A 15887-nucleotide genomic window follows, 5' to 3' on the forward strand; every position below is an offset into this window, starting at 1 on the left:
TGAATTTTTACGTCGATCTTATGCTCTAAACCTATGATCCTTACTATCAGACTAGCTCCTAACTTACATAAAACAGAAATACAGTCTCCTATCAAGCATCAGATGGTTTATACAAAAATCCGCATAATTTCTACTCAAGAACGCAGGAAATCGCAGAGCACAGTAAATAGCATGCATGGCATAATGAAGAGTTTCAAAGACGAAGTGATTACCTGGGCAAAGGGTGGAGATTCGGAAAAGGTAGAAATTTTGAGTCGAAAAGACCTTCGGCAGGACGTCTGAACGGTTTCGAAATTCTGGGCTTTGAAGGAAAGTTCTTGAAGTTCTTGATTGGAATGATGAGTAAAAAATTATAAGAAAGATATAGGGGTTACTTATAGAGGCTGAGGTATGGCAAAAAGTAGCAATCATGACTTTCCCATTTTCGAAATGTGGGGGAGTGTATAAGCCGTCGAATAGATTTCTTGAAAACCGAAAGGGCTTGATTAGACATAATTATGTCACAGTTTTCAAAAACGTACAAGGATTCTGACAAATTTCGTGGGGCATATGAACGGTTGTTTCCCTAAAGTTTCTTTATTGATGGTCGCATTAAACAAACTTGGGGGGCAAATGTTATCCAAAAACCAGGCATGGATGACATGGCAGACGTTTAATACATGTGGCTGACATCTGGCAGGAGTCTTGCTCGACTATCAACCAGAAAGATGTCTATGGCGCTACGCTCAATCTTTATATACGACCAACCTGGTCGTATACTCACTATATACAGAGAAAATCTTATGCATTTATAATCATATCCAAAAATTTCTCCCAGGATTTCCTAAGTATCCGATTATTTAGGAAAGAATATCTGTAACAAATTAATGTAATCTTCCTTGAGCCTATAAATAGAGAAAGATAGCTCAAGGAAGGGGACTTTTTGCTTTCTAATTATCTGAGATTAGAGTTTTACAAGTGTATTAGAGCTATCACATTCGATATATTCTTTTGTTCTTTAGAGGTTTGTGAAACTCATTGAACCCTAGTTCTTTGATCACTCCTTTGAATCTTATATCAATAACAGCTCAAGTGGACGTAGGTTATTACCAGATTCTGGGGCCAAACCACTATAATTTCTTGTGTGTTTTATTGTTTTTGTCATCATTCTCATTTCAACATATCTGTCCAAATCAAGCATTTCTGACTCCGTGTCAGTTGACCAAAATCAGGGTAAACAGGGAGAACCTTTCCAACAGCCTATAGTTCTAAAAAATAAAATAATAAACATAATATATTTATAAAAAACTATATTACTATATAAAAAAATAGTTTATTCTATATTTATACTATTACTATTACTATATAATATATATTTATATGTATACTATTACTATATAATATATTTATACTATTACTTGCTTATCAACTTTAGGCAAACATATATTAGCAAAACTAGCTCACAAGAATAACAGTAGCACAGTAAGAAGAATCAAATGTAATAATGCACAAGAATCTATGATTACACCATAAGTCTTTATTAAGCATCAACAATCTGAGATTACACCCTATACAGAGTTGAGAAGAACTAGCACACTCAAATTATAACAGTTCACACATAATAGAAGTCCTGAAGAAACTCTCTCACAAAGCTAGTTCTCTCTTTCTTAAAGTCTAATCTCTAAAAAATATTGTATTATAGAATGAGGTATATGCCATTCTCTTTGGTTTTCCTTTGTTAAGATTTTTAGAGAACTTTTCATCCTCTGAAAAACAACTATCAGTGTAATTTACTATTAACATAGTTAGAAGAATAGTCTATCAAAAAACTTGATCTTAAACAAATATCCATAAAACAAAGATAACTTAAAATTTTAATTTAATAGGAGTACTTGGTCAAGCCGGCTTGAAGTACTCTGCTCTTTGTATTGAAATTGAATAAGCTGAACCTTTGTGTGACGTCTTCTTTATACTAATATCATTATATGCATCAGAATAAATAAGAAAAATAGACTTTTCATCAAGCTGCTTCTTTTCATGGATGATTCTATCGCTCACATACTACATGTTTAAACCTAAGAGAAACTTACTCCTCCAGTAGACAAAGGCACGAGGAGGAAAGGGAAGGGTTAGAAAGAACAAAGAATGCAAGCATGAGCACTGAAGGCATGGTAAGTTGGAACAGAGAACATTGCTTTTTTCTTAATGGATCCATTACAGAATTATCATTGCTACTTTTTTTTTCTGTAACAAAGTTTAAATTATAAAGAAGTGGAAAAGCATAATACTAGTTAGGATGATGGTAAACAATAAATTCAAGATCATAAGGAAGAAAGTCCTATCCTTGACACCGACCTGCAAGATGAAAATAAAATCTTTGTAAATTACTATTAAGCTTCGGAAAATTCAAAGGGAGCAAAGATTAAAATTAGCTTTCAGTGCGCAGACACTGAAAACAAATCGAGATGACAAGAAGAAAATAAAAAATCCGATCAGGAGAATTCAATCAAGATAAGCTCAAAAACAATTACAGGTCTTACATGAGCTCAAGAAAAAGTGAAGAAGCTCCCCCGCCACCGTTGCATATGGCACCAACCCCGTACTTTCCCTTTTATGTCTCAATACCTGCAACAACATTATTCTTATTTCAGAAATTCCAAGTAAAATATATCAAAGAGAGCATAGTTACCAATGTCTCTTTTATTCCACAGCTAAACTCTCAACAAAAATTTAAAAGAATAAATGACAAACACGAGATCACTTCACATGAGTATATGTAGAAAGCATAAGCTTAGATATGACCACGAACTATGACTTTAGATCATTAAGAAAACATGTAAACAAAACCAGAGAACTATATAAATGATATTAGAATGTCAAACTAGGAATGCATTGCAAGAGAAGGGAAGCTTATAGATTACCCCTAACAATGTGACCAAGATACGAGCTCCACTGCATCCTAATGGGTGTCCCAATGATACAACCCCACCATGTACGTTAAGGCTTTCCTAAGATATTTGGAAATTGGAAGAGTAAAAAAATGTAGATAAGGATAGTGACAAAATGGAGGAAAGCATACATGCATTCTGGACATATGAATGACTATACAAATTGTAGAAAATGGAAGAGTGATCACATTTAAAATAGCATACATTTCAGACTGAAGAGTAAATCAACTTGAAAGAAATTATCTAGTTTTCTCCAAACTCACAGGATTAAGACTAAGCAGCTTTTGATTGGCTAGAGCTACAACCTAGAGAGAAGAAGGACAAATATAAATGAATGAAAAAAATGCTTACTAAATTAGGAACAGTATAGGGATTACAAGTACTAAAATCTTACAGAAAACACTTCATTTATTTCATAGTAATCAATCTGAGAAGCATCTAAACCAGCATTTGAAATAGCTTTTGGTGTCACAAGACCTGAGCTGCATCAGCATAGCCCTTAATCTTTGCAATTACTTGCAATCCAAGTTGAAGTGCCTTCTCCCCACTCACTAGGACTAATGCAGCTGCACCATCACTATTCATGATAAAAACCAAACCATATTAAGGCAAGTTAAAATCTGAAACCCTAGTCACACACACATAAAAATAAGAAAAAGGCTGCCCACATAAAATAAACCAGCTTTGTTGTAGCATAAACTACAATAAGTGTTGCACACCAGTTGCTTAAATGTACAAGAAAGTAAATGAGTATTTAGATAGTACAAGCCTCTAAACAGAAGGCACAGGAAACAATATATCTGATTGCATTACAACACTAAGTTAATACTATTTTTTTCAGCATTGGCGGGGGGGGGGGGAAGAGAGAGGTGGGAACCTTATGATTGAAGCATTGCCAGCAGTAACAGAGCCCTCATTCTGCTTGAAACTTGGTCTTAGCTTTCTTAATTTTGCAGCATCAAACTATGAAGAGAGACAAAAACAAATTAAAAGTACTGAAGCAAGTATTGAAAAATCTGACTTAAAATCTACTTTTAACTAGAAAACCTTACTATGACATAAATATTAATAATTATACAAGTTCACAAAATTTAGTATATACCATTTGGTATCAAGATAACCCACATCCATATATATATTTTTTTTAAAAATGGACCTCAGAAAATCCTAGTACCCTAGAAGCAATCAAGCCAATAAATTGCACTGGTAGAAACTTCTAATTATGGAACAAAACTGCTTTCCAAATGAGCAAGCAAGAAACATTCACAACTAGAGAATAAATATGGAGCTTTCTAAACATTACCATTGACACAAGTGATAGAGCTTTCTCCGACCAAACAGTTGTCACTATTTGGGACAACCTTCCTTAACACCATCTCGCCATTGAAGTTCTGCAGAATCTGCCTGAGTCTAGCAGCAGAGACAAGTGGTTGAAGGCTGAGTTGTGAATGTCCCATTTTGTCATCTGTCTTCAAGAGGTCTTTATCAAACACTTCCTAAGGGGAGAAAGCACTTTGGTCATATAACATACTAGTCTCAATTATGTCTTCAAAGGAATACATGAGAAGAAGATTAAAAAAATAGATGCAAACTGAAACTATTGATAAAGGCCAAAAGCCAATAATTGGCTTGAGGAAGGAAAAGGTGAAACATTTGCTACATAAACTCACAAGTTAGAGCTGAAGCTCCCATATTCAGTGAGATAAGAATATAGGGACAATAAATAAAGGTTTTGGAGCCGTGCTATCAATTAGAAAGTTGTAATACTTCAAGTTCAAACTAATGAACGCAAGAAAAATAAGTTTGTACACAATTGACGTCCATCTAAAACATAGTTATGTAAAGACTTGAACAATATGCAACTTCAGAATGGCTAAACAAAATACAATTTAAGGAATTAACACAGCAGAGATGAGTGCCAAACTAAATTATATCTTGAAATTGAAACTATGTGGCAGATTTGGATAGCTACAAATTCAAAATCTTGGGAACTTACAAAATTCAAAACTCCATTAGGTTCTTTGAGGGAGAAAGTTAGTTCTTCATTCCAGACTGGATTAAGGCAACTATTTATGACCTTTGTTTTTGCTGTCTGTTACAGAAATAAAGATTAAAAAAAAATACAGAAGTAAACAAACGTTTAAGTCATTCTTGTGCATAAGATTCTAGAGGATTGCAACAGTCTCATCAAGGCAAGGTGAACAAGACCAAGGTCCCAAGTATTTTTAAACACCAACTATGAATAAAAAATGCCATTTTAGGTACTCAAATAAATAAATAATAATAAAAAAAATTATAAAAAAATCTAAAGCCAGGTTGAGGGTAGAGTAACAGAACGATAAAAAATGTAGGCCCCTTGTGCTGTCATCTCCCAAAAGAATCAAGAATCAGTGGAGTTCAACCAAGATTGGCGAGGAATATCAACATCATAGGACTGACAAAGTGTACTAGGTTGGGAACGAATCAAAAGAAGATTGTAGCTCACCTGATTGCCTAATTTGACTACAACGTAAGGATCAGTACTCTTGAAATCCCAGATGACCAGTTTTCTCCCTTGCACAACAACAACTTTTAGCAGCCCCAATTGTTCCTCCATAATTTGCTTAATTTCCAAAAAAAAAAAGACTTCCAACTTAACCAAAGATACAACCGGATTATGTAAAAAGAAAAAGGAGTGTCGGTTTGTAAACCAATGCCACATTAACTTGTAAATTTAGGAAAGCCTATTTTTTCAAAGAATCATATCATTACCAACCGAGAGATATATCAAATACATTTGGGTATATTTATATTGTGATACATCTCTCATATATATAAGTATACATGTATAAAGGAGAATGAGGAAACCTTAATGAGTGCGAAGCACAGGAAAATAGGAACTTAATTTACAAAAATAGCCTCCTGATTATGCAGGAACAGCTTAAATTAGAGCAAAGCTTGGTGATTTGCCATGAAAACCAGAAAAGAAAGTAGTCCCAACTTTGCAATAAATCAAAAGGAAGCAGCTTTTATCACAACTCAAAAGCAACAACATATAAGATCTAAACCATACCTTCCATAAATAATATCAAAGCAACGATAAAAGGCAACATATTTAGCAGAACTACCCCCAAATCCAGTTTCAGAATCGGCTCTTCCTCGTTCTCCTTCAATTCCAACCTCGCAAGCTCCTGATGAATAGAAGCTCCACTTACCTCCTCTTTCTTCTCCTTCTCGGCCGCCCCATGACTGAGATCAGAAGTTTCAGGATCAGAATCACCATTGTTATTAGAAGAAGAAGAGGAAGACGGTGGCTGATACTGAAACCCTAACTGGGTATAGCTTGAGGGATGGTCAGAAGTGTGTTAGAAAACTGTTTAGAGCTTTGGAAATAAAAAAATAGAGGCAAATAAAAAAGTAAAAAGTAGAAGATAATTTGGCTCCAAAATTTTGGTACCGCCAATTTTGGTACCGAATTTTTTTTTCCCACATGTTATTTTATTATTTGATGTATTATAATACTTTTTCAATACTATTATACTCATGTGTTATGGAAAGGGGTATTTGGTGTAGTGGTTGCCTCATGTTTAACTCCTTTTGAGTTAAGAAATGCTTCAAACTCTTATGATCCGTATAAATCTCACACTTCTCCCTGCACAGATCATGTCTCCATATCTTAAAAGCAAATACTACCGCTGGCAACTCTAAATCATGCGTTGGGTATCTCTGGTCATAATCCTTCAGCTGCCTTGATGCATACGCAATTACTTTTTCATCTTGCATCAACACACATCCAAGTCATTATTTTGATGCATCATAATATACTAGGAACCCGTCATCGTTCATTGGAGAACTCAAAATGGGTGTGGTAATAACTTTATCCTTTAGCTTCTGAAAGCTACGTTTGCACTCCTTAGAGACAACAAACTCCAAGTTCCTCCTTGTCAACCCTATTAATGGCGTGGCGATCTTGGAAAATCCTCCATGAATTTTCTATAATATCATTTTAGCCCAAGCAAACTCCTGACTTCAGAAGCAGTCTTGGATTTCGGCCAGTCTCTTACAACTTCAATCTTTATTGAATCCACCTTAATGCCATCCTTTTTTACAATATGCCCTAGAAACGCTACTTGAGAAAGCCACAATTCACACTTTTTGAACTTTGCATACACCTTATGCTCCATCAATCTTTATATGGTCAATCGTAGAGGCTCTTCTTGCCCCTCCTCTTTTCTTCAATGAATAAGGATATCGTCTATTAACTAAATCACGAATTCATCCAAATAATCTTTAAACACCTTGTTCATGAAAGCAACAGGGGCATTGGTAAGTCCAAATGACATTACCAAAAATGCGTAGTGTCCATATCTCGTACAAAACACCGTCTTTGGAATATCCTCTTCCTTAATTATCAATTGATGGTATCTCGACCTCAAGTCTATCTTTGAAAATACTCCCTTCCCTTGAAGTTGATCAAAAAAATCTTCTATTCTTGGAAAAGGGTACTTGTTCTTAATCGTAACCTTATTAAGCTCCCTATAATCAATGGACATACACATCGATCCATCTTTCTTCATCACAAATAGCACAGGAGCTCTCCATGGAGAATAGCTTGGCCTAATGAACCCAATGTCGAGAAATTCTTGTAGCTGAGTCTTCAACTCCTTAAGCTCTGTCGGTGCCATTCTGTAGGGTGCCAACGAAATTGGAGTTGTTTGTGGTGCCAATTCAATTGTGAACTCAATTTCCCAGTGCAGTGGAAATCTTGGTAAGTCCTTTTCCAGATAATCACGTACTATCCTTATATGCTCTGGTCCTTGCATTGATTCTCTTGTGGTATCTATGATATTCACTAAAAATCCCATGCATCCATTTTGTAGCATCTTTCCAGCCTTATTGCAATAATTAGCATTCGTATTTTTGTTGCAATTCCAACAAAAATAAATGGATTTTCTCCTTCTTCCCTAAACACCACAATCTTTTTTTTTTTTACAATCAATCGTAGCATGATACTTGGCCAACCAATCCATTCCAAGTATAACATCAAAATCAGGCATACTTAATTCAATTAAGTCTAAATAAAGCTCTCTATCGTCTACCCTCATAGGCAAGGCTCTAATCCACTTCCTAGATGTTACCACCTCCCCAGATGGCAACATGGTCTCAAATCCCTCAACATACATAACGTAAGGTCCACTAAACTTATCCACTATCCTCTTTGCAACAAAACAATGAGTGGGGCCAGAATCAATTAATACATAACAATCAATTCTAGAAATAGAAATCCTACCTAAGACCATAGAAGGGCTTGCCTTTGCTTCTGCATTTCTAAGTGCATAGACTCGAGTCGGAACCAAATTTTCATCCCTCTTTGGTTTCTCCTTATTGTTATTTTATCCCTGCTGTGGGCAGTTCTTCTTTATGAGTCCTTCTTTGCAATATCAAAAGCATGCATTCGCCCGATACTTCCATGGATGGTGCTTCTTACAGTTTTCGCACTTAGGGTACTTTACCCATTCCTTTTTCCCAGCGCGACCATTGTTCTTATAATTCTTGAACCTCTTATCTTGACTAGGTTTTCTAGCATTATTGTTCCATTTTCTCTTCCAGTCATTTGGATTGTTATTGCTTGAGGCGTTCATTTTTGCCACTCTTTTGGTAGAACCTTCTTTCCAAATCTCATCTTCCATTCTCTCAGCAATGAGAGTTATTTCCAAAATTTAAACATAGGTGCTATTACCACCAACTGATACAATCTCTAAATCTTGAGCTATCATCAGTTTAAGTCCACGTACAAAATGATCCACTCTAGCAGCTTTAGTTGGTACTAAGTCTGCCGTGAACTTAGCTAGTATATCAAACTTTAGAGCATATTCGATCACAGTCATATTCCCTTGACTCAAGGTTGTGAATTCATCCACCTTTGACGCTTTAACAATTGCGTATAGTATTTTTCATTGAACAGATGTTGAAATTCCACCCAAGCCATTATGGTGTCATCCCTTGCCCGAGAAACCACCTCCCACCAAATCCTTGCATCCTCCCTCAATATATGAGTTGCATAGGCCACTCTATCATTCCCTAAAATTTTAACGAAACCCAAAATAAATCCCATCATACTCATCCATTTTTAAGCCTTTAGTGGATCAATGCTTCCTTTGAACACCGGGGGATGCTTCTTCCTAAACCTTTCATATAGAGGCTTCAAGTGATTCCCAACTGCAAGATTGGCTACTACTGGGACAACGGGTTGTTGAAACTCCCTAACCTCTTGTGCATATTGAGTCTACTATTGCCTCAGCTGCCTCAGCTCCCTTAGTTCTTCCACCTGCTTTCTCATGTTCTCTTGCATTGCAACAAACTATGCTTCAAGTCGTTGATAGTCAGTTTGTGCATTGGCATTGCGCTCGTTCCCCCTATAAGTTGGAAAAGGTTTACCATTGTTGTTTTCCCTTGTGTTTAGCCCCATAGCAGGTGGCGTGTCAATGTTGCAGTTTACACCAACGTTCCTATGCACAGATCTCCTAGGAGGCACGATTCCAACTTACTCCTGAAACCAACAACATGACTTAGTATAACTCACCAAGGCAACAACTACAATATAATCATATTCACCAACTTCCAAAACAACTAACTCCATTAATTCATAAAATTAACTTGTCTTAATACACCAATTATCATCAAAGTTTGAAATAAAAACAATAAAAACATCTAAACTAAGTAAAATCATGTGTTGCACTAATTTATAAAGCCACATTATATGAAAGGGGTAGGAATCCTTAAGTTTGTCCTTCAACTTTTCAGTGATTCCTTGATCTATGGTTCGGTGGCCAACTCAAATCCTCATTTTCTTGCATATGCCATAAGGGTACGATTGTACTTGTTGCCCTCCAGGCTTCTTTCTTACACCAGTCTCCATACAACTTCAAGGTCTTCCTGCATCTTCCTTGAGGAAATGGTATTCTTGAGCACGTCATATTTCTTCTTATAGTTTAGTAATCCTCCTTCCTAGATCACACCTTGAATGCATTGGTTGACTGTCACGAAATGGTCGACTAACTCCTCGATACTCCATTCCGCAAAATGGTGCATCCTTGTCTTTCATTTCTTTATTATCTTCCTTTCTAGCTTCCTTCGTTGAGCCTTATCCAGACAGACCTTAGGAACTCTCAGTACACAAGCCATACTAGCTACTTTATGCATACAAGTAAAGCACTAAACATATAAGACAAATAGTCCATAAAAGAAACAAAAAACAAAATTCTTACAGTGCAATGAGTGAACCTTGTCTTCAGAGGCAAGGATACATGTCAGGATAGTCTACAAGAAACAAAACATTTTCTCTGAAACCAAATGTAGTGCCCCAATTACTTAGAAGGTCACGTGTGTGCACTTTTATAAATTTATTTAAATAAGAAAACTTGTATTAAATTAAATTGCATAAATATTACTAAAAATTCAGCAACTAATCCCCCTTAAAAATTAAAGAAACTCTAAAGTCTCATATTTTAAAAGAACACAAAACAAATAGTTCACTCTTTATATTAAAAACCTTACGAAACTAAACAAAATGTCTTTTAACAACAATAAAAGAAAATTGAAATAATAGCATAATCCACATAGGTCACCCCTAAGGTCGTTATAGTACCCGTGAGCTAATGCCCAGAAAGAAGAGTTGTGTAGGACACAACCCTCCAACCCAGACTAAGATAACTTATAACAAAAGCATTCTAATTCATAAAGAACACTAATCATACATCATTTATTCATAAACACAAGACATAAATATAACGTAACATACTCACAATCAGATTAATCATACCAAAACATAACCAACATAACATAACACACTATACTGAAATCACTCCAGTCGTAGACCAATACTATTCTGGTCAAATGTGCAATTGAGCACGGAAACGGAAGCATGCATTTCAACATAACATAAGCATGCAATTTAGTGTAACTTAAACATGCAAATTACCATACCATAAGCATGTCATGTAAAACATACAACATATACACATATCATATCACTAATGCATGTATCATGCATATCAGAGAACATAATTCATGCTTATAACATAAAATCAACTATTCTTAAGTACGTCGAGCGTACACCTTCATGCAGGTGTCCACTCTTCTTACCTCAAGTCCAAGCAGCAACAATAATTTTGTTCTCGTCAAGATCCTTTACTGAGCCCTAGTAACAAAATATAATGCGAACATCTTAATTTTCATAACAAAACAAAAACTATATTACAAATGCACCCATGTCCTTCCTAATGTTGATTAATTCTCAAAGTGTCCTCATAAAAGTCCACAAATCATTCTACACAGAACCCCTAATCAAAGACACAAAAATCAAAACTAAAAAAACTCCCCTTCTCGGTGAGTAGCGCAGTCGCGCTCACAGAGAGTTACGACTTTCTGGGCATGTAGCATGGCCACGCTCAAAAATTTCTCAAAAATCGCAAGAAGTGAGTTTAGCCCAAAATTTCCCAAGAATACGACCTTAAACATCACCAAACCCATATTTACTCCATAATGTAAAAAAAAAAAAAAACATTCCCAAACATATAAATTCATTCATTTATCTTCAATTCATGCATTCATTCAAAGCTATCCTAAATGCACAGTTAGGGTTCGAGAACCCTAAATTCATCTTCAACCTCTAGAAAACCTATTAACCATAACCCATAAATCATTACCCAAGAATCAATCCCTAGCACGTTTCTATCATTGAATTACAATCAAAACATTCCAAAAATGCAATGCTAACAAATTAATCATGACTTCTAAATCAAATTCCCAAGTATAATTAATATGCACATTGTAACATCCCAAATTTGCTAATAAGGCTTAGGGCCATGATTAGCGTGTCGGGAGGACAATAATTGATTTAATTATGTTATTACGTGGATTAAATGATTATGTGATTCGAAATGCATGTTTAGGTGAATTAAAGATGCATGTGGACCCATTTTAGTTAATAGGGCATATTTGTCATTTTGGCCCATTGGGGGCATAAGTGTGAATTATTTGTGTGTTGTGCTTGAGACAACGAGATTGTGGTGATATATTTGTGATGTTTGATCCGAGATGGTCCTAGGGAGCGAAATAGTCACAACGAGGTCGAATACCCAACTCGGGGGAGCCTAGGGATATTTTGGTAACATAGCACGTGTTCGTGATTTACCGGGTAACGGTTAGTGATTTAGTGATCATTTGGGTATGTCGGGGATTTAATGGGGACTTATAGGAATACTCGAGGAATTAGCGGGAATGGTGCGAATGACAGAATTGCCCTTGGTGGTGTTAGAAGGGCTAGGCCTTGATCTAGGAGCATGTGGGTCTTTTGGTGGTTATGCTAGCCTTAGGTAACTCTAAGAATCAACCAAAAACCCAAGTGAACCTCTCAACCTTTCTCTTTCTCTCTTCCACATTCACTCTTTCTCTCTTTCTCTCTCTTGATCTTTGGAGGAGCTTTGAGAAATTTGAAGAAATTGCCCAAAAGTTGAGGATTTGAGTTTGGGACTTGGGGAAAATTAAGCGAAAGGTGATGGGGAAATAGCTCAAAGTAAAGATCATTGCAGAGGTAAGGTTTAGAGCAAGTTTTTTTATTTATGAATTTCTCTGGGTTTTTAGTTTTTTTTTTGGGGTTTTTGAACTTAAGTGGTTGAATTTAAATTGTAAATGAAGTTTTGTTCAAATTTTTGAGTTTATGTATTGTTATGGGTATAGTGAAAGTGTTTTGGGGCTTCATTATGGCTTTGGAGCACGTTTGATTTTTTTTTTTTTGGAGTTTAGAAATCTGAAATGTTGTGGAAATTATGGGTTCACGGGGTCGCGCCGCAGCGTTAATCTTAAGCGTCGCGACCCGCATGAACTCAGGAGGTTTTGGGGGTCGCCTCTCCAAGTCCAGGAAAATTCAGGTTAGGCTCTCTGACTTGGAGAGAGTCTCGAGCCTAATTGTTGGGGCACCGCGACTCTAATTGGCGGCGCCGAGGCGCAAATAGAGGATTATGGCCAATTTAGGGTTTTAAGCTCGGGAACCCAAATCTTAGGGCTCGGGAAGGATCCTACTAACCGAATTAGTATGATTCGACATCCCAGAGGCTAGAATAATATTATGAAGTTCTTATGTTATACATTGAGTTTTCTTGTAAGGCCTCGACTCACGGGTGCTCTATGGTGCAGGTAAGGGTAAGGGAAAGGTCGACCAACCAATAGTTGGAGAGCATGGAGCGACGTATACATGTTTGGCCTACTTGGCTTCCACAGTCGGGGTTGCTTTGCGAAATATGCTGTAGTAGTTGGCTTTGTCGCTTAGGTCGACTGTATCTAGACTTTTGAATTGTAAAAAAATTTTGAAACAGTATTTTGGAATCCCAATTATAACTTTTATGATTTTAATGAATGTTCAAATCATTTATAATTAATGTTGTCAAATGAGTATTTATTTTAATTTAATCACACTTTTCAACCTCAAACCTCGATTAGCGAGCTAATGGTACATTTATAAATCACATGGTAACGACTCTAGGGTAATAGGGCGTTACACACATCCTAATTCTATAGAGTAATTAGGTCTTAGCTTCAAGTTGATTCATAATCCTCCAACCCTTCTAGATAGCTTTTTTCTATTTAATTGTTTTATAAATGAATTAAATTTAAAATTCAAAAAATAAACAATTTTGATTAGTAAATTTATTAAATAAATATAATATCGACAGTCACAGCGCATTGTGACTGGCGTGTCCCACATCTTTTTCAGGATAAAATATTCTATTTATTAAAAAAACAATAAAATATTTAAAAATAGATAACCAAACTTATCAGATAAATATTTTAATTATCTTAATAAGTTTCTGAACTAATTCAAATCCAATTTGAATTATTATATTTATTTTTCACATTTTTAAATAAAGAAAAACTAATTAATTCAAAATTAATTATTTTTATTATTTATTAATAATTTTGAAAATTATAATTATAATTTAATAATAATTTCAAAAATTATAATTAATTGTTTTAATTAGTTAATTTTGAAAAATAATAATTAATTAATTAATCTAGATTTCATATTTGCTATGAAGAACAAATTCATTCCAAATATGCCATTTCACTAATTAATCCCGGTTTCAACTGTTACCTTGAACAATGTTGACAGAGTAGTTAGGGTTTATGCCCTAAAAGCATGTGAAAATAAATTTTTGATTTAATAAAAACTATGTTTTATTATATTTGAATATTATAATTATTATTTGAATAATTTATATAAATATCAGAAAATGACTGAATCGATAGGAATTAAATATGAATTATAATTATTGTTTGAATAATTTATATAAATATGGGATCCAAGTAATATAGATTCGGATTACTGATATGGATAGACATCTTGCTAAAAGTATTGTATATAATAGTGATTATAAATGACAAATTGATAGGAATTAATTATATTTATAAACGTATCGTTTGACATAAAGATTTAATTCATAACTTAAAAGATGATCATTTGTAGATTAGTCTAAATCCTGAGTAATCATGAACTTCTGTTTATGTTTATTGGTCCTTTTAATTCATTCGTTAAGGTCTCTCGATATAATTAAGCTAGTAACTTTTGTTTTGGAGATTCAATATCATGAATGGCTGGAATCCATGCTTTCCTAACGGTTGGAATATTGGTTCCCTTATAGGTTAATTTTTGGACTAAATAGTTATTGAACTCAAATTTATAATATGATTATAGATTAATTATTCACTGGTGAGTTAATGATACTCAAGGAACAAGAGTTAAATTTGATGGGTAAAATGATAATTCTTGACCAACTCTAATTAGCGAACCAATAAATGGAGGACAGAACTACATTTATTCATTACATGAATGGACGACTAGAGAAAAATTGTGTAAATATAAGTCTATAATTACTTAGAGTGCGATTACGTATTTATAGTTGAGTAATAATGGAAATAATAAATGAAATTATCGAATTAAAGAGTTTAATTAATAATTTGTTTTATTGAAGCTTCTTACTATAGGTCCATGGTCCCCAGGTCACGTCTGTCCTACATTGTCAAGTGTAAGGATTTCACAAGCAAGATTAATAGAGAAAATGACTAAATTGCAAGGGAATTAATTTTCCACGGCAATGTGATAGTTATGTGCAATTAATTAATTTTGAATTAATTAACTGATTAGTTTTTATTTGAAAACCTTATATTAGTTAAAAAACTATTAATAAATGTTTGAATTAATATTTAAGAGAGTTAATTATTATTTTATTATAAGATAATTGTTCAAACTGCGAGATTTTAAGATAAGGTTAATTTTCAAGTAACTGATATTTATTTTTAGGAATAAATATATTGTCTTAAAATTAATTAAACAAACAAATGAGAAAAATTAGGGAGGCACTATACAGTGGCACCACTTTGGTGCCACATCATCCTTTGGATTTCAATTTTGATATTCAAATTAATTTGTATATTTAATGATTGATTTTAAATTTGATTTAAATAAATAATTAAAATAAATCATAACTATTCATTTTTTAATTATTAAATTTAAAGAAAAATAAAAATATTTTATTTATCTTTATAAATCTATACAGAAGCGATTCTTTGAATTTAATTGCTATCTTGGTTATTAGACTCTCTCATAAAAGTAACGATAGAATTTTCTAGGACTGAAAATTCTAAAACATTCTACAAGCCTTCTCTCTACTCAAAACTCTCTAGATTTCATGTGCTGAGAATATCTAGAGAGCCTGAATAATCAACCTGTGAATCCTACATGCTCACACACGTCCTTGGGTGTTAGATGAACGACTTGGAAGGCTAGGGTGTGAGTCTTCACTTGGATAGGAAAATCATTGATTATACTAAAAGACTCAAGGAATCTTGATAGGCTCCAAAAGGTAATATTTACTTCCTTGTATGTGTTGATTTAATGTATAGATATATGTATTGATCCGGACT

The 15887-nt window shown here is 34.4% G+C and overlaps 1 protein-coding gene and 1 long non-coding RNA gene across 2 annotated transcripts; both read right to left on the bottom strand.

Moving 5' to 3' along the window:
* Window positions 1-2668: 2668 nt before the first annotated feature.
* LOC133784064 (uncharacterized) lies at window positions 2669-4421 on the bottom strand. The gene is made up of 3 exons (XR_009871104.1): window positions 3805-4421; window positions 3322-3504; window positions 2669-2987 (listed from the first exon to the last, which is right to left on the bottom strand). It is a non-coding gene; the product is annotated as an uncharacterized LOC133784064 (long non-coding RNA).
* A 370-nt stretch (window positions 4422-4791) lies between these two features.
* On the bottom strand, window positions 4792-7090 carry LOC133785187 (probable ADP-ribosylation factor GTPase-activating protein AGD11). Its single transcript, XM_062224441.1, has 5 exons — window positions 6935-7090; window positions 6035-6238; window positions 5413-5529; window positions 4924-5019; window positions 4792-4800 (listed from the first exon to the last, which is right to left on the bottom strand). The coding sequence occupies exons 1-5, from the start codon at window positions 7088-7090 to the stop codon at window positions 4792-4794; spliced, it is 582 nt and encodes a 193-aa protein (XP_062080425.1).
* Between the last annotated feature and the right edge of the window lie 8797 nt (window positions 7091-15887).

The sequence above is a fragment of the Humulus lupulus genome, chromosome 6 (assembly GCF_963169125.1).
Source record: "Humulus lupulus chromosome 6, drHumLupu1.1, whole genome shotgun sequence".
In the NCBI taxonomy this organism is placed as follows: Eukaryota; Viridiplantae; Streptophyta; class Magnoliopsida; order Rosales; family Cannabaceae; genus Humulus; species Humulus lupulus.